General features: G+C 42.9%; 1 protein-coding gene across 1 annotated transcript; it reads right to left on the bottom strand.

The window, feature by feature from the left end:
- Positions 1–512: 512 nt before the first annotated feature.
- Positions 513–6,465, bottom strand: LOC123112228 (protein transport protein SEC23). Its single transcript, XM_044533162.1, has 13 exons — positions 5,909–6,465; positions 5,594–5,809; positions 5,310–5,483; positions 4,660–4,821; positions 3,416–3,558; positions 3,024–3,099; positions 2,754–2,929; positions 2,578–2,659; positions 2,020–2,097; positions 1,600–1,761; positions 1,254–1,517; positions 1,005–1,109; positions 513–885 (listed from the first exon to the last, which is right to left on the bottom strand). The coding sequence occupies exons 1-13, from the start codon at positions 6,416–6,418 to the stop codon at positions 745–747; spliced, it is 2,289 nt and encodes a 762-aa protein (XP_044389097.1). The 5' UTR covers positions 6,419–6,465; the 3' UTR covers positions 513–744.
- Positions 6,466–23,153: the final 16,688 nt, after the last annotated feature.

The following is a 23,153-nucleotide window of genomic DNA, read 5'->3' as shown; positions in this document are numbered from 1 at the left end:
GAGAACGTTACCTCAAAAGATCGGCCACGTTCTAAAAGGGACACGTCGAGAGATCAAGCGCACGCCGACATCGGCACAAGATCTTCCGTCTGTCCATGCCGCCCGCGCAACTGAACTGTCCGCGAGATTTCCCCTGGTCCCCGGTTGAACAGCGCAATCACCAGCGATGGCACGTTTTGCGCGGCGTGGGTTCAGATACGCCAGGCATTTTTTCTCTCCAAAGAACCCAAAAAAGAGCGAGCGGTTTGGCCGTTTGGGGGACTGTTTTAAAATCTATTTTCAGTTTTTCTTTAGGGGCTATTTTGAGTTACATATGGCGATAAATCATGGCGCTGGGAAAACGAAAATGTCAGCGCATGTGGAACACTGAAAAAAAAAGGGCGCCCTAAGGGCGCTATAGCGCGATATGTAGCATGTTAATGGCATATTTTAAGGCCGATGCTAATTTTTTTTTGCCGTAGCGTGCTATTTTTTTTCCTTGGTGTGAAAAAGTACAATTCACTTGGTCAACAGAAGAGAACCGGTCCATCCACATACATATACCAAACTGGCATGGCACAACATGGTTCACAAGATAGCATGCGCCTTTTTACACTTTCATAACCGAAGTCGCATAAACCCGTCTAACACAATACAAAGTAACAAGACATGATAAACACGAACGAACAATGCCTCTTTACTGTACACCACAAGAGATGATTGCTTTGGTGGTACAAAATTGCTCTCCGCAGAGTCATATATCGCCTATTGGACCGCTAACCGCTGGAGATGGTCCATGAACACCTCGAAGCTCACATCATCCGTGAATATCACGTCTCCTCCGGGAGCAGGGTTGTCAGAGTTATATGCCACGGATGGATTTAGCTTTGCCAGTAAGAACCGAGCCTGCAGGTTCAGACGCAAATGACATTTAGCTCTTTCTTCAACGAGTAATTATAACAAAGCCAATGCCGAAACTAAGTACCATATTTTCATCAACAAATCACAAGTACAAAAGGAATTACCTGAGATCCATATTGATCACAAACAACCAAACGGGGCACAGGAAACCGCTCCTTGATTATGCTATCAGATTCCTCATGTGGAGCTTTCAACAACTGCGCAAACACCTGAACATAATGCAAAAGAAGATTAAACACTGGAAGGCACTCTACTTTGCAATCTAGATCAAGTCTTTCATGATCAATCAACTAGACTCGTGTGCATCTCAGTAAACCAACATTATTCTGCAGTATAGCTTGACAAACAATTACCTCGTGGCCTTCTTGATCTTGGTAGCCAGCATTTCGCCATTGTGCAATGGTTATCCCATGGAAAATAACCACAGAAAAATAAGAATCCAACAAAAGGATCTTGTCAGGAGCAATTGCAGTTGCATCCAAGAGAACAGGCATTGGCCCTGATTGAAATGAGTAGGATATAAGTGAAGGTTGAATCATTGCAACTGCATTGCCCACATTTTCCCTCTCCAACATCATCCTAAAGTATGCGGTTTCATCGGGGCTATTATTGAAAACCTGCATCAAGGTAAGCAATTCAGTATGTATAAACATGTAAATTTCCATCTTTGTAGCATTGTTTAATGAAGAAAGGCTCAACCTGTACAAACTGAGAACGCCTCAAATTAAACATAAACTGGGGGAATATTGATAGACGTGGAGACAAACTGAAAGATGAGGGTGTTTCCTTCTGATAGTCTCCAAATTTGGTACATAAACGTATCAAAGCACGGTCAAGCCATCTTATTGGATCAAAATCAGCCTGAAAACATCCAGATAAGATAGTGTTACATAAATATGGAACTATAACTTGAATTTATAATCGTTTAAGGCCTGAATTATTTCAGATAATCTATGTGACATCAACAGCCAAGTCACTGCCTACAGCTCAAGTGCTGAACAATACTGCTAAAAAAATTATCCATATCGGCAGAAGTAAGAAATGCATTCAATTTGTAAATTCTAAAAATGGAGTAATATTGTGAACTATTTAATTTAATTATGAAACACATGGATGTACCTCAGTTTCCATCTTAAATGAGACCAAGCGTGCCACAACTGCGGCTGCGGCTTCTTGATCAAACCCATCTATCAGCTCCTGAAACACAAAAAGAGTATATTAATAAACAAATAAGTATTTTTTTCAAAAGAATAACAGGCAAACACCAGAAAACCCGTCGGATTCGAAAGGAACCGGCATGAGCAACAATATGGCTGTTTTCTGAACATAGATTACTTGTTCATATCAGCAAAATCAATTATGCTCACTAGATGGAACGACACCTCTCCGCGCATGTCTTTTGCCTTCTCTTCTTTCTTTCTTTTAGCCTTTGCAGTTTTATTATAGGTAGCTAAGTTAATCTTTCCATTCAGTTTTGTTGTTGTGCTTTTGTACTTTTTATGGTTTTATTTGGTTTAGTCGTTGGCCACCGTTTGTGGATTGTGCTTTTGTGCCTTGTACAGAGTCTTCTAAAAGGAACAGAAAATATTTAAATGCGAAAAAAAGATTATGCTCACTAGAAGAAGTGTCATCAATAATTCATGATTAGCAAAGTGATCAAAGATAAGAGAAACTAGCCTGCACACTAGCAGAACCAGAAGCCCATTGTCTGGAGATCGTAGTAGTTCGCAATCTCATCTGGCCCTCATGATGCTGATAACTGAATGTGACACCCTCAAGTCAGCCAGGCAAGTACATCTAAAGCAGAATCAGATTGTTTGGAAAATTGAAAAGGAAAAAAAAATGTTCCTTACTAGGTTACAAATTGAAGGTAGAGCTGTTCGCCTGTCTGCTGAGCGACTGAATCTGGGCCAACTTTTCTTGAGATGTCATATACAAAGCAAAGCGATGTTTTCTTGTCAAGACCACACATCTTCCAGGCGCTAGTATTTCCCTGACCAATAACAGTATCTGCAGACAGAGGACTTTTCTGCATACAATAACTGCAACATTAGAACAGCAAAAAATTGCAGTCTTGTCATTGTATATACTTTACAGCTACAAAGTTAACAACATGGTTGTACCTTCTCCAGGGAAGAACAAGGCCCAATAATGCCTTGAATCTTTACATCTTTTGAGCAGTTAATCTCAAGAATACCACTGTTGAGGCAATTCAAAAATATTAGTGTAAAATTCAAATAAAGATGTCACCTTCACACAAACATTGGGTGTATTATATTGATTGATTGATAAATTTTAGATTCAAATATGGTATCTCCGGTACAAGGGTCGATCCGGGTGGCCTTGATATGCAGCAGAGCAGCTGAGCTACCTTGAAAGCTTCACTGGCACATGTACGACTTTATAGGATAGTATGGAAATTTTAAATGAGGAACCCTCACACTATGGTGAAAAAGAGGTAGGCAGCAGTTTGCCAACAAAATAAAAATAAGAGCAAGAGAAAATAATTGTTTACTTGAATGATAATCCAAGGCCGTTGTCTGCTGACTGAAAGATGCGGAGAAGCGAGTCTTTGAAAACAGAGTGACCAAAACTTTCAGCAAGCACAACAATTCCCCCAGTCTTCTCAATTGCAACCTTCATTTCAGCAACACCAACCTGAAAACTCAAGCATAAAGAAAATATTACTTCAGACAAAATGACCATGCATCTAAGTCACGCATCAAATAGTGGACACAAAGGTGAGTTTCCATGGCTTCATTAGGCAGTGTAGTAGCTTTTCAAAAGCATGTGTTTTCAACCAGTTTTGGATACAAGGGTTAGTTGAGAGCATTTTTATCCACAACATCTTACTAGAATAAGCAACTACTACTATAAATAACTAAATGCCACGTGCAGTACCGCACAACGACCGTGGACGTGCCCTTCATAACCGGCTGTCTATCAACTCTGTGGTCCTATTACACAGTCACTGGAAGCAACTAAGTGTTTCTTACATTTTATTATTTGCAAACATTGGATATAGTACCTGTGTTGAGGTCCCTCACTAGCATACAACTCACAAAAATACACAGCAATAGCAAAGCTATTGCTTTACATAAAATGGACCCATGTGGCTAGAAAAAGGTAGCTAATTTGCATTATGATGATACTGCCGTTGGTCAGGAATCTAGTTCATGTCCTAGAATTGTGCATATGGCTGATATCTGACGCACTAACATGGATATGTGATATTGATATGGACTTTCAGCACAAGCAACAGCTAAATAACTACAAATTCTACACACGTAAGCTAACGGTTCTAGCTACACACCTCTAATAGTAATAGCTGCAAAATCAAGGAGAAAAGGGTGAAAGAGTTAGGGAACACATTCGACAAGCTGATTTCTATCCATACAAGGGTATGTGTGGCCTCATACTTTACTTAGTACCCTCTCCATTCTCTTTTGCTTGTCATTATGGACATCTGTTGAAGTATATGTGGATTGTGCAAACTTTCTCCATTAGTTCAGACTTTTGGTTCTACTGGTTGGTGCATGAAACTTAATAATATAGACGTTGTCTCCAGTACACAACTTTGATCATACCTTTTCTAATTATAAATGCAATGATACAGAGTACTTATGATGCCAATTCTACTCAATATAATTTTGACAACTCTTAGTAGTTGTATATGCTAGGAAACAGTTTACAGGTTTAACTGCACTAAGATGACATCTATACAAGAAGTAAGGAGTATAAATAAAATAAGCAACAGACCTGATCGACTGCACAAGCAAACAAATCCAGCACATGTCCTTGGTGCACAAGCTGCTTGGCAATCTGATCATAGAACTTAACAGCTTTATCAAAAAGTGGAGCCGAGTCTTTATCGAGGTCTTTGTGTGAGCGAATTGGCTCTGTTAAGGATTTGGATACAATCTGGAAATTTTGCAGAACGGTCATCACACTACACAAGAATCATATAAAACAATATGTATGCATTATACAATTATTGTGGTATATGTAAATTATAGATAACATAAGTTCCAAGCATAATCAATATATGTACTCAGAGCAATTTGGCAGAAAACAGTGCATATTGCTGTCCTTCAATAAGGGAGCTTTTGGTGCAGAGATTTGCTCTAAAACCAATGAAAACAGTGAGATAAACATGAGTTTACCTTTTCAAGAAAAGAAACAATAGTATTTTGTCACAAAGCAAAGGTGCAATGCTAGAACATGCAAAAATGACTTAATGTTCAAATATAAAATAGTAGTGTTTCTTGGAACATGAGGAAAGGATGGTGCTCCAAGAGTAAGAACCTTTCCAGTTTCACATCTAAACATGTGAACCCAAAATTGTGATAGTATGATAGACAACCAAATAGCTCAAAAGATGGCAATCATTCAATATTAATTGGACTTACAGAACCAGGTCCCTCTGTAGATGGACCCCCAACAAATGCCATGATCCTAGCACCTGATCCAGGGACACAAACCCCCAAGAGACTAGCCGCCACACTTAATGCAGCTCCAGTGCATCTTGATGCACGTTGATCAGCTGGAATATGCCAAGGGTCCTTTTGCAGCTCTTCAATAACCTATACATACAGTGAAATCATCGTATCATGGACTTGCCTCATTAAAAATTTGGGATAAGAACAGTTATATAGACAATATGATTTTCTATTGAATGATATCGATTCTTAACTGAGTTCAGTACAAACTCGCACTCCGAAGCAGGCACAAGGAACCTAGAGATGCTCTCTGATGAAAGACCATCCCTGGTTCCAGCTATAACCCCTGTGGTGGGCTTTTGTTTGCCTGCAAAGAAGCACATTTGCTCCAATATTTGTTCCTTGCTGACCTCCTTTGTTCCCTTGAACACATATGACTTCGGCAACAAACCAAAACCCAATTCATGCACCTACATGCACCAATATTGAAAAGATATTGCTAAATAAAGCATTGAGTACAGAACAAAACATTTAAGGACAGAGCATTATGAGTAAACACAGAACTATACCTGTACATATGTCCCATAAGTAATGAATCCAATAAGGGAATTATCTGGCAATAGCTCAGTAGCCTGTGCCAGAGCAGACTTCAAATAACCAATTTCTTCCTCGATAATGCAAGTATCCACAACAAAGATGAAAACAGGAGGCATTACAGGACCTGTTTCTGCAGTGGATATGTACTCAATTGTGGTATACTGAGGAAAGAGTTCTGGAGGGAGATTGTTTTCTGAGATCGAGGAATAGTGTTGAGGGAACTGATTGCGCTGAAAGCAGAATGTACAGAGCCAGATCTTAGCATTATAGTCGACTCTGGAGAAAGGATTGAGGATGGAACGACACATGCGGCAGCGAAGGGGAGCATATGGCACTACTGGCATATCAGGAATTGACTTGAGAGGAGTATAGATGGCAGAAACAGGGACGACACAGCTCACAGCATCCTCCCTTGTGCCTGGAATAACATTCCATGGCATCCTTATCCCATCCAGAGCCTCAAGCTCAAGGAATTCAGACATTTTGTATACAACAGTCTTATGTGCTAACTGTGTCAGGCGGCCTCAGCAAGTGAAATGGTACCCAACCTGCAAATTTCAGATCAATAGCAAGTGAGAAGTCGGTTAGCATAAGCAAGCGAATATAGAACGAAAACGACCACATAAAGACAAGTCAATCCAATCTGCTCAAATACTATATTTGATACTACAATAGTTCTTGCACATCAAAATTGTAATGTTGCGCATTCCTAGCAATCCTATTTCACCAAAACCAAGTTGCCGGCAGTAGACAGTGAGCTCGTGTAACCAATGATTCAGCCTGATCATACAACTTCGAACATGAGAACCCCACCATTCGAGCAGATCGCAGCATCGATCACTCCTCATAACTCTCCAGTTTACATACATAACTTAAAAAACTCAACTCTAAATAGCCGTACGAAACAATCACATTAACCTTTTTGCTTTCGTGTCAAACAAACAACCAAATGTGGTGACATGCAGCACGAAATTGCACCCAGGTAGCCCAGAACTCTCACAAACTATCGAAGTGCCAAGGGTTGATTTCGATTTGTTCTAGTACTTCTATGACAAAAACGCCGCAAAATATTCGAGATCGCAATTGCTTCCCGCCCCGCCCACCAGACACTACCGAGAATTCTCGCAGCTGAACACGGCGAGCCCTAGTCCCGAGATCTCCAAGAACGGCCTCGCCTTCAGGAAAAGGAAAGGTAGGGGCTGCAAGCAGAGGTGGCGCTTACCGGCGGATCACTCGCGAACACTACCGCGCCGCGAGAAACTTGGGGGCAGGTCGCCTCCTAGTGCCGGCCAACCGCACCGGCGTCGGCGTCGGCGTCGCCGGCGTTGGAGGAGGGGGAGGCGATCGAAGCGGCACGGTGGAGCGCGCGATGCGATCCGGATTCAGGAGGGGACTCTGCACTCAGGCGACAGGAGGAGAGAGGTGAGGTGGCGCCGGACGGAGGTCTTGTGGGGCCGGTGTTCGGGGATGAAGGGCTCGGATGGGCGCGTCGGAAGCGAGGCCGGATCGGACGGCTCGTACGAGGCCTGCCTGCGTGGCCTATCCTGTGTCGACTTCCGGTTGTTCTGGACACCGGCTGTCTCGGCGCTGGCAAATTTATGCCGCCCCAACTTTTCCGACAACCGCGAGAGTAGGTTTCACTCTTCATGTCCGAACCGGACTGGCGGTCCGTCCGCGAACCAGAACCGGTCTTCTCCGTTTTTTAAGATGCAAAAGGTCTTTTAGCATAACAACCACACGCCAAAAGCCCAATACCAACCGGGCTCGCTATGTTTTTTGTGATTTATCAATGGATTCATTCCAATATTACAATTATGTGTATTTATTTGATACGGCATGATATTTTGAGGGCTAGAGACAATGATTTCTTGTAAAACCGGGAAAAAACAGGATCTGGGTGGGTACTGAATTAATAGGTTAGTTCAAAAAGGTTATATAAATTCTAATAAAAAAGTATGTAAAAGTGATATTATAATATCATAAAACAATTAAAAATTACATATCAAACATATTCAACGGTGACCCTTAAAATGAACGTCCGTGGACGCGTACGAACTAGTCTGCGGAGAGCGGTATGGGAGTTGACCATCCAACTATGCGCGCATACATTTTCAAACCAAATTTGAACGAACAAGAGGATTTACATGCAAAAACAGATGATTGACATCTAATCCGGAGCACATTCTTTACATTTTAGACATATTATATATTAAACAAAGCGATCGGACCTAAACCTAGTCTAATTCTACAGCGGGGCACGTCCTCCAAGCCAGCCCTTGTTGTTCCCCTCCATGCCCATGTCGGACGACAATGTCCATGGAGTGTTTGACAAAAAACTACCACTCTAGGGGTTTTGTCCCATAGAACTATCATTTTTTTAAACTGGCTAAAAACTACCAAAAATTGCTCATTTTGTGTCTAAAAACTACTAAATCCGTCTGGTGACCGTTTCAAGCATTTTAAACGTGTTTCCGACAAGAGCGGACCACCTGTCAGGCTGACGGGGTGCCTATGGCTAATGGTGACAGTTGGTGGCCGTTACTTGCGCCACTCAGTCGGACCGGGCTCGACCAGGTCAAAGCTGGTCGGCCGGCTCGCCCCTTCCCACCATCTCTCACTCTCCCCCGAGCTCACTCTCTTCTTTGCCTCCTCTCTTCTTCTCATCGCACTCCGGCGATGCCACGAAGATGTCGTTGTGTCCAGATAGCAATGAGAGCTCCGATAATGATGACGAGTACATGAGCGAGTTCAGCAGCATGCAGATGTACTTTGTAAGTTGCTCAATCTCTCCTATCCCGTGCTAGGGTTAGGGTTTGAAGATTCTTTTGATTTCTTCCATTTCTGTGGGCTTGTGGTTGAATCTGACCATAAGTGCATACTGCACAGGCAGAGGCCAGGCAAATTTGTTGCATTTGAAGGTACTGACACTGGCAGAAGATTCATAGGTTGTGCTACTGAGGTAATATACTAACTTTTGAAGGTTGTGATTGATTCATTTTGTGGTATGTGGAAACAAAGTACTGTTCAGTTGGTTATGTCTGAATTTTGTGGTATGTGGAAACAGAGTATTGTTTAGTTGTTGATGTAGATAAATGTTTTGTAGTTCTTTCATAGAGCTAGCAAGTGTAGCTATGTAAATGTTTAGGGTTTATGATTTCTTCTTCTGAATTTGATTGTTACTGAACAATATAGTTCATTGTAAATTTGACTGAATTTCATTGTGTTTTCAGGATGGTGTGAACTATGGTGTTCTGGAGTGGGTAGATGCCCCTTGGCTAGTAATTCTGTAAAGATGTTTAACCAAGCTGTGGGATATGTATCATGAGGAGAACCTTCATAGAGTCTAGGATAATGAGGCTCATGGGATAGAGGTTGCAAAACTGAAGAAGGAGCTTGATTCTGTTGGCAATCAGTACAGCCGGCTTGTGGATAATGTATCCAAGCTGTTTGATTACCAGGATGGGCAGAAATCCCATGACATGGATCACACAAGCCAAGCAATCAATGAACTGAAGGAGAAGAGGCAACAACTTGAGGAGCAGGCAAAGATTGAGCTTGGAATGGAGAAGTTTAAACTCAAGAAAGAACAGAGGTGCATCCTGCAGAGTCAAGCTGATATCATTCAAACACCATGAAGGCCATGAAGGAGATACAAGTGAAGGTACGAGAGAGACCTCCTTAAAGAAGAGAAGAAGAAGTTGGAGCATGTCATTTCTTAGCTCCTGAAGGCTGGTCATGGGTGCAAGGAAAAGCTGGACAAGATGAAAGAAGTTGTCATGGAGGAGTGAAGTGGTAGCTATGGTTAGTAAGTAAATATGAGGCCTATATATATATAACTGGCGTAGCACTATTGAGTCTGATGCAAATATGCATCTCAGTACTAATATTAGTTATGAAACTGCCTAAGAACTGCCATGGTTTCAGATCATTTTGGTTAGGGTGGTGGGGGTGTTGTTATGCCCTTAATTTGTACTTCCTACATTTTATCCTCGTTGTAATGGCTTCTAAGTTAAGATAAAAACCATATTATGTCCTCAAGAAATGTATTTCTGTGCGACAATGGTTGCTTAAGGCAATTCTGATTACTTTATATCACATTTGCAAACATAGGCAGGCGCCATAGATAGCATTTAGGATTACATAGAGAGCAGATATGATTACATAGATAACACTTATTATTACATAAATAACACATACAATCTGAAATAGTTTTAGATATACTGGAACTGAAAGGTTTCAACATTGAAGAACACTGACAAAACTGAATCTCAGTAAACATTCAAACATTGACGATAACTGAACCTGAAACTTACAGTTTTAGAATCTCAGAAGCCTGCCATGCTAAGTGCGCAGACCGGTGTACCTCCTGTTTGACTTGAGTATGATCTGGCAGCTCCTACACTTCATCTTCATCGATGACGATGCGAGAGGAGGTAGGCGGCGAGCAAGCAGTGTCGGTGGGGCGACGATCTGCAAGTCGTCGTCCTCCTCCTCTTGCTGCACATCTCTAGTTGTAGCCCTAGCTTGTTCTTGGAGCGATATAGTGGTGGGCTGCCCAGAATTGGTGGAGTCCGCCTCCTCATGGCCCACAAGAGGATGTCGATGGGCGGGATCCCCTTAGCTGGGGTTCCATAGCGCTTGTCCATGCGTTGCTTCTCCTCTGTTGTAGTCTTTTTCCTAACTACCTCTGATGCATCTATGCTACGTCTTGAGCTTGCGTTGGTTTTCCTTGAAGAGGAAAGGGTGATGCAACAATAGTAGCGTAAGTATTTCCCTCAGTTTTTGAGAACCAAGGTATCAATCCAGTAGGAGGCTCCTCAAAAGTCCCACGCACCTACACAAAGAAACAAACAACTCGCAACCAACGCAATAAAGGGGTTGTCTATCCCTTCACGGCCACTTGCGAAAGTGAGATCTGATAGAGATAGTTTGATAATATAAATATATTTTTGGTATTTTATGATATAGATTGGAAAAGTAAAGATGCAAATAAAAGTAGAATGAAAGCTTATATGATAAAAGATAGACCCGGGGGCCATAGGTTTCACTAGTGGATTCTCTCAAGATAGCATAAGTATTTCGGTGGGTGAACAAATTACTGTCGAGCAATTGATAGAAAAGCGAATAATTATGAGATTATCTAGGCATGATCATGTATATAGGCATCACGTCCGCGACAAGTAGACTGACTCCTTCCTGCATCTACTACTCCACACATCGACCGCTATCTAGCATGCATTTAGAGTATTAAGTTCATAAAAAACAGAGTAACGCATTAAGAAAGATGACATGATGTAGAGGGATAAACTCATGCTATATGATATAAACCCCATCTTTTTATCCTCGATGGCAACAATACAATACGTGCCTTGCTGCCCCTGCTGTCACCGGGAAAGGACACCGCAAGATTGAACCCAAAGCTAAACACTTCTCCCATTGCAAGAAAGATCAATCTAGTAGGCCAAACCAAACTGATAATTTGAAGAGACTTGAAAATATAACTCAATAATACATAAAAGAGTTCAGAGGAGATTCAAATATTTCTCATAGATAAACTTGATCACAAACCCACAATTCATCGGGTCTCGACAAACACACCGCAAAAAGAATTACATCAAATAGATCTCCAAGAAGATCGAGGAGAACATGGTATTGAGATCCAAAAAGAGAGAAGAAGCCATCTAGCTAATAACTATGGACTCGAAGGTCTCTGGTAAACTACTCACAACTCATCGGAGGGGCTATGGTGTTGATGTAGAAGCGCTCTATGGTTGATTCCCCCTCCGGTGGAGCGCCGACGAAGGCTCCAAGATGGGATCTCGCGGATACATAAGGTTGCGACGATGGAATTAGGTTTTCGTGGCTTGTTCTGATGTTCTCGGGGTACGTGGGTATATATAGGAGGAAGAAGTAGGTCGGTGGCCGCCCGAGGGGCCCACGGGATAGGGGGGCACGCCCTGTAGGGGTGGGCACGCCCTCCACCCTCGTGGCCACCTCGGCTGCTTCTTGACTTGCACTCCAAGTCCTCTAGATCACGTCCGTTCCAAAAATCATGCTCCTGAAGGTTTCATTGCATTTGTACTCTGTTTCATATTCCTTTTCTTCGAAATACTGAAATAAGCAAAAAAAACAACAATACGGGCTGGGCCTCCGGTTAGTAGGTTAGTCCCAAAAATGATATAAATGTGTGAAGTAAAGCCCATAAACATCCAAAACAGGTAATATAATAGCATGGAACAATCAAAAACTATAGATACATTGGAGATGTATCAAGCATCCCCAAGCTTAATTCCTGCTCGTCCTCGAGTAGGTAAATGATAAAAATAGAATTTTTGAAGTGGAATGCTACCTAGCATAATTCTCAATGTAATTTTCTTTATTGTGGCATGAATGTTCAGATCCAAATGATTCAAAATAAAAGTTCATATTGACATAAGAAATAGCAATACTTCAAGCATACTAATCAAGCAATCATGTCTTCTCAAAATAACATGGCTAAAGAAAGTTATCCCTACAAAATCATATAGTCTGGCTGTTGCTCTATCTTCATCACACAAAGTATTTAATCATGCACAACCCCGATGACAAGCCAAGCAATTATTTCATACTTTAGTAATCTCGAACTTTTTCAACTTTCACGCAATACATGAGCGTGAGCCATGGACGTAGCACTATATGTGGAATAGAATGGTGGTTGTGGAGAAGACAAAAGGGAGAAGATAGTCTCACATAAACTAGACGTGCCAACGGGCTATGGAGATGCCCATTAATAGATATCAATGTGAGTGAGTAGGGATTGACATGCAACGGATGCACTAGAGCTATAAATGTATGAAAGCTCAACAAACGGAACTAAGTGGGTGTGCATCCAACTCGCTTGCTCACGAAGACCTAGGGCATTTTGAGGAAGCCCATCATTGGAATATACAAGCCAAGTTCTATAATGAAAAATTCCCACTAGTATATGAAAGTGACAACATAGGAGACTCTCTATCATGAATATCATGGTGCTACTTTGAAGTACAAGTGTGATAAAAGGATAGTAGCATTGTCCCTTCTCTCTTTTTCTCTCATTTTTTTCTCATTTTTCTCATTTTTTTCTTTTCTTCTTCTTTTTCTTTTCTTTGGCCTTTTTTTCTTTTGGCCTTTCTCTTTCCTTTTTCTTTTTCTCTCTCTTTTTGTAAAGTCCGAAGTCTCATCCCGACTTGTGGGGGAATCATAGTCTCCATCATCCTTTCCTCACTGGGACAATGCTCTAATAATGAAGATCATCACACTTTTATTTACTTACAACTCAAGATTACAACTCAAAACTAGAACAAGATATGACTCTATATGAATGCCTCCGGCGGTGTACCGGGATATGCAATGAATCAAGAGTGACGTATGAAAAATATGAAGGTGGCCTTGCCACAAATACGATGCCAACTACATGATCATGTAAAGAGCAATATGACGATAATGATGTGTGTCATATAAACGGAACGGTGGAAAGTTGCATGTCAATATATCTCGGAATGGCTATGGAAATGCCATAATAGGTAGGTATGCCACTACAAAAAAATACACTTCCATGATGATACGTGTTTGTCACAGTAGGGTGCGTTTTTTGTCATGCATGTACATCCATGACGATTTTATGACAGAATCAAGATAGTCATACATGTGCTGTCGTAGAAGTGTTCCATGACATTACCAAAAATATCATCACGGAAGTGTCCACTTCCATGACGATAAATCGCGCGTCACAGAAGTGCTTTCGTCAAGGGTGACCGACACGTGGCATCCACCGTAACGGAACACCATTAAGCTATCGGGTCGGGTTTTGGATCCGATAACCCGTTAACAACCCCGACCAATGGGGATTTTCCACGTGTAAAATCATCATTGGCTGGAGGAAACACGTGTCGGCTCACCATTGGGACAGACGTCATCCACTCATTGGACCTAAGGCGCCTATGATACATCGACACGTGGCACGGTCCAACAGAGGCCCACTCTTGTGAAAAGGCCGGCCCTTTGACTTGGTCAAAAGGTGGTGGGCCGGCCCACGGAAAGCCTGTTAACGGCCTATCCGCATATAGCCCATTTACAACCCGCTAACCCAGGGCCCGTTATGCCCTATCCGAATTAGGCCCAGTAGCGTCATCTGGGCCGTCCAATATGATTCTAGCCCGTTTTAACTTCCAGCCCATGTGTGGCCCATGACTTCTTTCGGCCCATATGAGGCCCTTTGTAACTCTTGGCCCATTAACGGCCCGTGGTGTAACTGGCCTGTAATGAATAGTGTATCACTTTATACCCATTAACGGCCCATTATTCCACTGGGCCGTTTCCAGCCCAAGTTATCTTTCGGCCTTCTCAGGGCCCATTTATTCTTGGGCTTGTTTGCAGCTTGGTTAATTACGGCCCGTTACTGTCATTTTCTGCTTGTGGGCCAAATTCAGCCCGTCGTTACAGTCGGCCCGTTTGTGGACCGTTAATACGTTGGGCCGTTTTCATGTCAAAAAAAACCTGTTGGGCTATTTTCATACAGTTATCAAATACGGCCCGTTATGGTCCACAAATAGTACGGCCCATGATTGGCGAAATGACGATATGCCCCGTAGAAGGCCCATGGATCCTACGGCCTGTAGAAGGCCCATGGACCCTACGACCCATAGAAGGCCCATGGACCCTATGGCCTGTAGAAGGCCCATGGATCATACGGCTCGCGGGAGGCCCATGGTTACAACAGTTTGTGTGCTGCCATGATTATTTTGGCCTAGTTACCAAAAATAGGCTATTGTGGCCATTAGGAAAACACAGAAAAAGAACTGCAGTGACTACAAGCAAACAACTAAACAAGACAATGAGGAAATAAATAAGCAAGCAATTAACGCTAGCCTATTACCGCTATTACACATATTACATCCACTGGGCATCAAAGTTCGCCACCAGTGCAAATATAGGGAACAAAGCAGCATATTACATACACTGGCCATCAAAATTGGCCACCAGTGCAAATAAACGTGGCAGCAAAACAAGAGCATAACTGAAACAACTTCAGAAGAGCTCAAGAAACATTATCCTGGGTATCCACCATGCTAGCAATAAGCTTAGCAAGCTTATTAGCTTTGTCCTGTTTTACGCTAAAATCCTCCAACGCTTGCTGTTGCACCAGAAAGTATGCATCTGAATGCTCCAGGGCCTTCCGCAGTCCTTCTGCTTCTTGTCGCATCACAGCTGATCGATGTCTTTCAGCTTGCATAGAGACTCAAGAAACCAAATTGATTCAGACAGTGAGTTTGAATAGCTTGTACAAGCGGTAGTGGCCAGTAACTCGAACACTAAACCAAGACAGGACTTTGGGGTTGTCTCGCTGTCTTCAAGATAGTCTTCCTTAGCTGTTTTATCAGCTATGTTGGAGACCAACAAGGATGTGTCACTATCCCGAACCTTATCTGCATTACTTCCTTTACCATTGCTTAATAAGGCACTCTTCCCCAATATTCTGTCAGCATTCTAAAAGAAGAAACAAACAGACACATAACAGGTTTAGCATGTACTAGTATATGAAACTCATTTCGGTGAACCAATTCATTAGTAAGGTGGAGAGGATTAAACTACCAATTCTTCTATTGCTAAGTACTAGTACATAATAAAAGCATCAAACAAACATATATCTATGCCCTATGGTCACTGCATTGTCTTGCCAAATCAAAATAGAGACACGGTTCAAATCATATCAGTTCAAGATAAAGCAACAGTGAAAGAATACAAAGCGTGGGAAACTACACGACACAACAAGATTTCAGATGGGTACCATGGGTCTACATGTACAACAACACTATTGGCTCTCTTGTGATGCTAGTAATATGCATGATATGAGAAGTCAACTGTATACACAATTGAAATTGAAATCAACAGAGCTATTGATAAGAGCAAACCTGTTAAAGAAACATGTGTGAACATACCTGCTGTGCCATTGGAGTTTTGATTGGATCCTTCAATTTAAAAATAAGTTTGTATGAGTAAATACAGTGATACAAGAGCAAAGCAGTATGCACGATAGCAATCATAGTTAAAAAAAGGCGCGCCTAGGCTCTAGGCGTTGGCAAAATGCATTGCGCATAACTACACTTAATTTGTGCATAACTGCGCATAAGCATGTGCTTTGGTCAGTAAAGCGCAAGGCGGTGGCAAAACGCACAACTAACGCTAGCGCTTTTTTGAACTATGATAGCAATGGAATCTTAAATTAGAACAGTTGTTCTTCAGGTTTAGGCACTTGTTCTACATGAACAGAGTAGAGTAAGACGCAAGAATATCTTACTTAAAAATAGAAAATGAGCTCATAGACCTTACCACATTCTTGGTTCGGGACCAGTACAGGACAAGGTGTTCCCAGTCATCGTCCAGTAAATGTGTCTTAGGAGAACGTAAGGGAATTTGATAAATTTCTTTGCCAGTGAAGTACATTTTCTTCAGGTAATTCCGATACTGCCACCAAGCATTCTTGAAGATAGCAGAGGTATTAGCACGGGTTACCTCATCCTGAGTTTCCAAATCGGTCCTTCTCTATAGAGAAAAATGCGAAAATTTGCTGTATTATAACCATCATGGAGGTAGGATGCATGGGACAAAGCAAAGTAATTGCCATGAATAACATTACTTACACATAACTCCTGGACAAACACCTGCAACTGGCATTTTTCTTCATCTTCAGTATAATATTTCCAAGATGGGAAGATACGCACATACGATTTAACAATATCAAATGCGATAGCTGCTAAACTACAACTAGCTGGTTGTGCTTCCTCCACAGGAATAGGCGTACTAACTGGTGGAGTTGGCGTTCGCCGTGGTAGTACTGGCCCTTTGGGCACTGGAGCTGCCTTACTAACTGCTCTTGTTTGGGAGCTCTGTGGTGGAGATGGTGCTGTGTCAACAGGAACTGCGTTACTATTTGCTGGGGTTGGGGTTAGATTGGGTGAAGTTGGTTCTCTGTCCATCGCAGTAGGGGTACAATCTGCGAGAGTTTGGGTTATGTGTGGTAGGGATGGTTCTTGTGCATGTACAACCGGGGTGCTATCTCCACCAAGAGGTAGCATTGTTTTATTTGAAGACCGTGTTTTTAGTCCGCTAGATACTGGCATCACCCGCTCCAATTCAAATGGCTGATAAACAGGAAGCATAGTTGAATGTACATACATTGTATGAGAGACAGATGCAATAGATAGTGTGGAAAAAAGAGGGCATGAAATAGTTGACATGTATATTGTTTAACTAAAACAGATAGAATGACATAATTTCACATATATGATGTCTATCTAAACTAGATAGCATAGCATAACATAATTCAAAGATAAGATGAATAACTAAACAGGATCGCATGACATAATTCACCTACATGTTATCTAAGTAATCAGGATCGCATCATTTAATTCACATATGTGATTTATATGCTAAATAGAGGGCATTCGATATGATGTCTGAACTAAGAACATGGTGTTAAATATTGTGTATATGATGTCTAAACTATGCAATGCAAGACACCATATGCATGATATGAGCAGTATAACCGTGCCAAGTTAGAGTATACACCTCGGTGGGGGAATAGGACTGGTCATCTGTCTCCGAATCCATCTCCGAGGAGCTATCGGGACCCAACAAGAGATCTGCTTCGACACGTAGCATTGTCTGCTCTGAAGGCCTTGTTTTCACTCCAGATTTTTCCATCTCCCACCCAAATGGCTGATTCACAGGAAGAGTAGTTTAATGTACAAACATTGTCGACAAATGGAAATGTAATGAAGAAAAGGATGGGCAAGATATCATTCAAATATATGATGCCTGGTTAAACAGGATGACATTGCACATTTCACATATATTATGGCTGGCTAAAAGACATGAGACAGCATAATTCCCATATATGATATAGAAACTAAACAAGTGGCATTACAGAACATGTCTAAACTAAGCAGATGAAATATATGATGTCAAAAGTAGGCACTTCAAGGCAACATATGCATGATATGACTAACATCATCATGCCAAGGTAGAGCAAACACCTTGGGGGGTAAATAGGAGTGGTCAGCGGTGTCTGAATCCGCCTCAGAACAGATATCTTCCTCTGGATTACAATCTGGAGAGGGGTGGGAAGGGTTTGCCATTGAACCCACCATGGAGCGATGTCTGCATGACATTGTATTGCCGCGCAGAACTCTTCTCTTTTTCTCTACATGTCCAGCATGACTGTGTACAATATCTGACATGCATACGAAAAAAATATGGTGAGATTATGTGAGGAGAGCATGCAGAAATTTAGAGTGATGGTAACAACCAGTGGATGGATCCAAAAAATAACGATAACAGGCTGATGATTGCTTTAAATTAATAAAAAGATAGATGATGGTTGCTTTACTATTTGTTTCCCACCCAAGATGAACAACATAGGCATACCCTAGGTGAACCAGATATTAGATAGACATACTATTCATTGTTGCCTCGATATGTGCCCCACAACTAATTTAGAACTCAAGTTTGAACATTAATTTGGACCTGACTTAGGAGTCCAAGAGCTGAACAGGACGATAAAGTAGCAGGTAAGTTTAAGCAATGCATAACATAAGTAGAAACAAAAGAGTGTGACCTCTCTTGTGGACCCGTGTACTCCTCAGGTTCATCTGCTGAGTCGATGATGGTGATGCCGTTGCGGTGGGTGCCAGTGGCAGGGAAGGAGAGCTGAGGGGGCAAAAGACGGTCAGGAGTCGTGATGTATGGTTTGGTGGATGCTTCTGTCGATGGAGCAGCTCAGGTGAGGTGGACGATGTCACGGCAGGAGCAGGACAAACCACACAAAGTTCCCTTCGACACATACCTATAACTGAAGTAATTCTGTAAGGGCTCATTTGGCTTGCATGATTCTTAAAACGCAGGGATAGGAAAAACACCGGAATAGGATAGGAATGCACATGGTAAACAGAGCATTTGTAAACACATGATTTCTGTCAACTTGGGTGTTTGGTTTACATGAATTGGAAGAGCAGAGGAATGCAAAGAAACATGGCCAAAATAAAGTGAAACCATATGAAAGCGTAGTTAGAATGTTATTCTGGCACTAATGCACTTGGTCTTGTTTTCATGCATAGGATTTTGAAAAGTAGGTCCAGGTGGATGTTTTGCTTCATTCCTTTCAACAAAATGCATGAATAGTTGAATAGTAGAGTGCCATTGGAAAATTCTCTATTTCTATGTTTTTCCGATGAACCAAAATAGCCCTAATGGATCGACGTGAATGTATAGTAATAAGTGATGCAACAAGTGTACAACCTCTTTGCCGTAGCCGTGTCGACCTCAGCATCATTGGGTTGGTCGCTGAAGCAGTTGAGGCAGAGGTGGATGTTGGAGGTGTGGAGGAAGACCTGAGGAATCTATAGACGGCGTCCAGGGCACTGCTCTGTTGTGATGGATCGTTTTGTCATTGGAGCAGCTCCGGTGAGTCGTAAGACGTCAAGGCTGAAGCAGCACAAGACAGACATCATCAATCTCAAGTGGGATTCTAATAGCATCTCCAATAGATGATGTAAAATGGATGTAAAATTTACATCACCAAAAACCACCTGACTACAACAGATGAGGTAAAAACTGCTGACTCTGAACTTAACTGTCGAAACTGAAATTTACTATGGAATCTGAATGCTACTGCCGATACTGAACGCAATGGTAGCAGAGAGGCACTTGACATGTAGTTTAGGGAGGGCCTGCAGTTCATCTTCAACCTGCACCCCCCCGAGCCGCCAGCCACCACCGGCCGAACCGCCGGCCCCAGCGCCGCCTCGCTGCCCTGAAACAACTCCCCACCGCCGCCTCGGCCAGCCCTCTAGCCCCCCCACCCTGAACCCTAAGATAGATAGTGGGGTACCTCTCCAGCGAGCCCCTGTCCCCGTTGCGGGTGGCTCTTCCTTAACTCCGGCGAGCCCCCCCCCAACCCCTGAAAATCGACTGACCCAAATGTCGATTCAGTCGACTGAAGTGTGGCTAAATCGGAGCAGAGCAGCAGCACGAGCGAGGGGGAGAGCAGCAGCAGCAGCTGGGCTAGCGAGCGATCGAGCGAGAGCCGGAGCAGCATCAGCAGATTCGGCTGGTATGAACGCCGCTGCCGAAGGGGCCTCTCACTGCGGGAGAGCCACCGTGGAGATGTCGCCCGCGGCGCCGACTTCAAGGTAGATGCTCCATGGGGGTGCGGGATGGAGCACCATTGTCGCCGGGAGGTCGAGTGAAGGAGAAGGTGCGATGCGATGAGTGTACAACCTCTTTGGTGGCACCGAGTAGGCCTCGGCTTCGTCCGAGGAGTCGGTGAGGATGTTGCGGTTCCGGTGCAGCAGGTTAAGGCGGCGCTGTGGGGATGGAGCAGCCGTGATAGACGAGGCGATCGTCGGAGCAGCTCCTTGGAGGTGGAGGACGGGGCGACTGAACCGGCGGGACGATGAGATGACGAGGATCCTCATCCGAGGAGGTGGACGAGGGACGTCGAGCTGTTGCGGTGGACGACGTTGTCGGGGAAGAGGCTCTAGCTGGGCAGCGGTGAGGTGGCGGATGGAGGAGGGTGGGGTTTCGCGGCTGGAGCAGAGAGGTTATGGCGGCCTGGGATTTCGAATGGCGAAAAGGGGGCGATGGGAGGGGGTGAAGCATGACTTAGGGACGCGCTTGTCCAAAATGTAGGGTGTGTTACAAAAGAACCCCCACTAATTTGAACTAGCGGCCCTTTCGGCTCAGGGTTAGAAGGGGGATTTTGCGTGTCGGGATTCGGCAGCTGGAGGGAGTTTTCGCGCACGTTGTAATTTTGGGATAGCAAGGCGCGGGTTGTGAAGGCGCCAGTTTTGGGAGCACGATATCTGAATTTTTGGGATATAACAAGACGCGAGTTGAATTTTAGGGACAAGCCTAACGTGTAGTAATATTGTACTTGTACGTACCAAATCAATTCGCACTTCCCTCAACCAAAAAGAAAACACAAAAAAATAAAACTATTCACACCACACAAAGAGAGAGTCTTGCTCGGTTTTACTCTACAAATGCTATTCAAAGCTACTCCCTCCTTCCATCTATATAGGGCCTAATGCGTTTTTCGATGCTAATTTTGACCAAATATTAGAGCAATAATATATGACATGCAACTTACACAAAGCACACCGTTAAATTTGTCTGTGAAAGGTTCTTTCAATGACAATTTTCACATTGTGCATGCCATGTACTATTAATCTTGTCAATAGTCAAAGGCGGTCTTAAAAATCTCATTACGCCCTATATAGATGGAAGGAGGGAGTATGAATCCATGTTATGTCCGATTAATTTTTTTCGCTTGCTGTATAATGCATGTAACCTACTCATACCAACATTTTAGAGCATTCCAAATGTCTATACTACCACTGCAATTCAAACTAAATTTGAATTCGTTTCTCTATTTCAATAAGAATCTACAATCATGATTGTTGCCAACTTCAACCATCATTCGTGTATTACCTTAATAACACACTACATAATTACTATAGAGATAGATATGAACTATGTGTACTACATGAACTCGAATTCTATTTTTTGAATACACTTGATGTTGATTCCAAATACTAGTACATTTGATGTACTAACTATATATTCATAATCTAAATCATGTTCCATACATACACCGTGTTTATCACACAAAGTATAGTGCCCCGGCCCCTACATTATGACAAGTATTTAGACCTGAGCTACAAAATCCACACATTAGCCCAGATTATAATCAATGTTCTGTGTATTATACGTAGTACTAGCAAGATGCCCATGTGTTCCACAGAACATCAACATGATCAAGGGGCCTAATTTGCAAATATGGAGAGGGGTGTGGGTATCTTTTTTCAAACTTGCCATAGTTTCCTTCCTATCCGCCAGATATAAATCGGACGGCCTATATTGCAGGATGGCAGGCACACCATCATCAACAACTCCGTTTTTTATAAGAGTAGAGATAAAATATATTATATGTAGTATAACATGTTCATAACCACACCATGTGTATCACCGTTATATATATTCACACATGCGTCGGTTTAAAAAACTATGATAAATTCTTCAAATATCCGAATTCGCTTTTTATAATGAAGTATGATCTCTATTCCTCTTTTACACCCACACAATCCTCTTATCTTTGTAGCTAGCGCTAACTTTCTCTCATGCATGCACATGCCCGCATCCCTCTCACCCTCCCTCAGCATTCTCTAGCTCCATCGTGCAAATTCGTCTTTTCACTTTAGTTCGTTCACCCATGGTGTGTGTAGGCCCCCCAGCTCCTTCTTTACGGCACACATCGATCGATATGCCTCTCTAGCCAGGTGTGCCTAGCACAAACACAAGCTTCCCCTCTTCTCTTGTCACCGTCCATGCCTCACTCCCACCACTCTTTTCATCGATCTCGTACTCGCACACTCCTTCCCCCTCGATATAGTATGCCTCTCGTACCACCTCCTAGATGCATCCCTCTCTCTCTATCCTTCTCCTCGTGCCTCATTTGCTTCTAACACACACATGCATGTATACCGATCGATCTCCCAACATATACCTAGATCGACTTTAACTATCCCCCCATCGATCGACGTACCTCACAATTTATGTCTCTCCTTACTCTAACAAAGGGCGATTGATATTCCTATGTAGTTACGTGTGCTTACCACAACCATATCGTCCCCCCTCATCATTCGTGCATGCCTCCTGACCCGTCTCTCACACGCACGTGCACAGACAACAACAAGCAGCCATCTCCTCTCGTATTGATATTGCGGGCGTGCCATCCGTTTGTCTAGCAAGCCTATCCCACCATTTGTTAGAAGCAACTCCACTACCACCCCCTCCAACACTCTAGCTCTGTCTCTCTCCCAACCTTATACCTCTCCTGCACATATGCATGGATGCCGATCGATCTCCCTTAATACATGAGGCAGATCGATCTCCTTAATACATGAGGTAGGCCTCTCTCCTCCTCCACACATGTACCAACCATTGTACCTCTATAGTTAATTGGGCCTCCCTCTTTCCCCACCACACACCGATAGTCGAGCGCTGCAGGTAGGTTTCCATGCCACAGAGACAAACAGTACATGTCCTCTCTCATGTTCCAGTAGGCCAGCCACTCTATATCTTTGACGTGGGCACACACAAATTCGATGGCACTCTTTATCGATCGCGCGCGCACACACA

This window comes from Triticum aestivum, chromosome 5B, assembly GCF_018294505.1.
Source record: "Triticum aestivum cultivar Chinese Spring chromosome 5B, IWGSC CS RefSeq v2.1, whole genome shotgun sequence".
NCBI lineage: Eukaryota > Viridiplantae > Streptophyta > Magnoliopsida > Poales > Poaceae > Triticum > Triticum aestivum.
This window is presented reverse-complemented; position numbering and strand designations above follow the sequence as displayed.

What these genes read in the sequence shown, in the direction of transcription:
- LOC123112228 (XM_044533162.1), bottom strand. Translation starts at nt 6,418, where the DNA reads ATGTCTGAATTCCTTGAGCTTGAGGCTCTGGATGGGATAAGGATGCCA. An exon ending in CTTATGGGACATATGTACAG is followed by an intron (nt 5,810 to 5,908) that starts GTATAGTTCTGT and finishes TGGTGCATGTAG; the next exon opens with GTGCATGAATTGGGTTTTGG. An exon ending in GTGATCAATATGGATCTCAG is followed by an intron (nt 886 to 1,004) that starts GTAATTCCTTTT and finishes CTGAACCTGCAG; the next exon opens with GCTCGGTTCTTACTGGCAAA.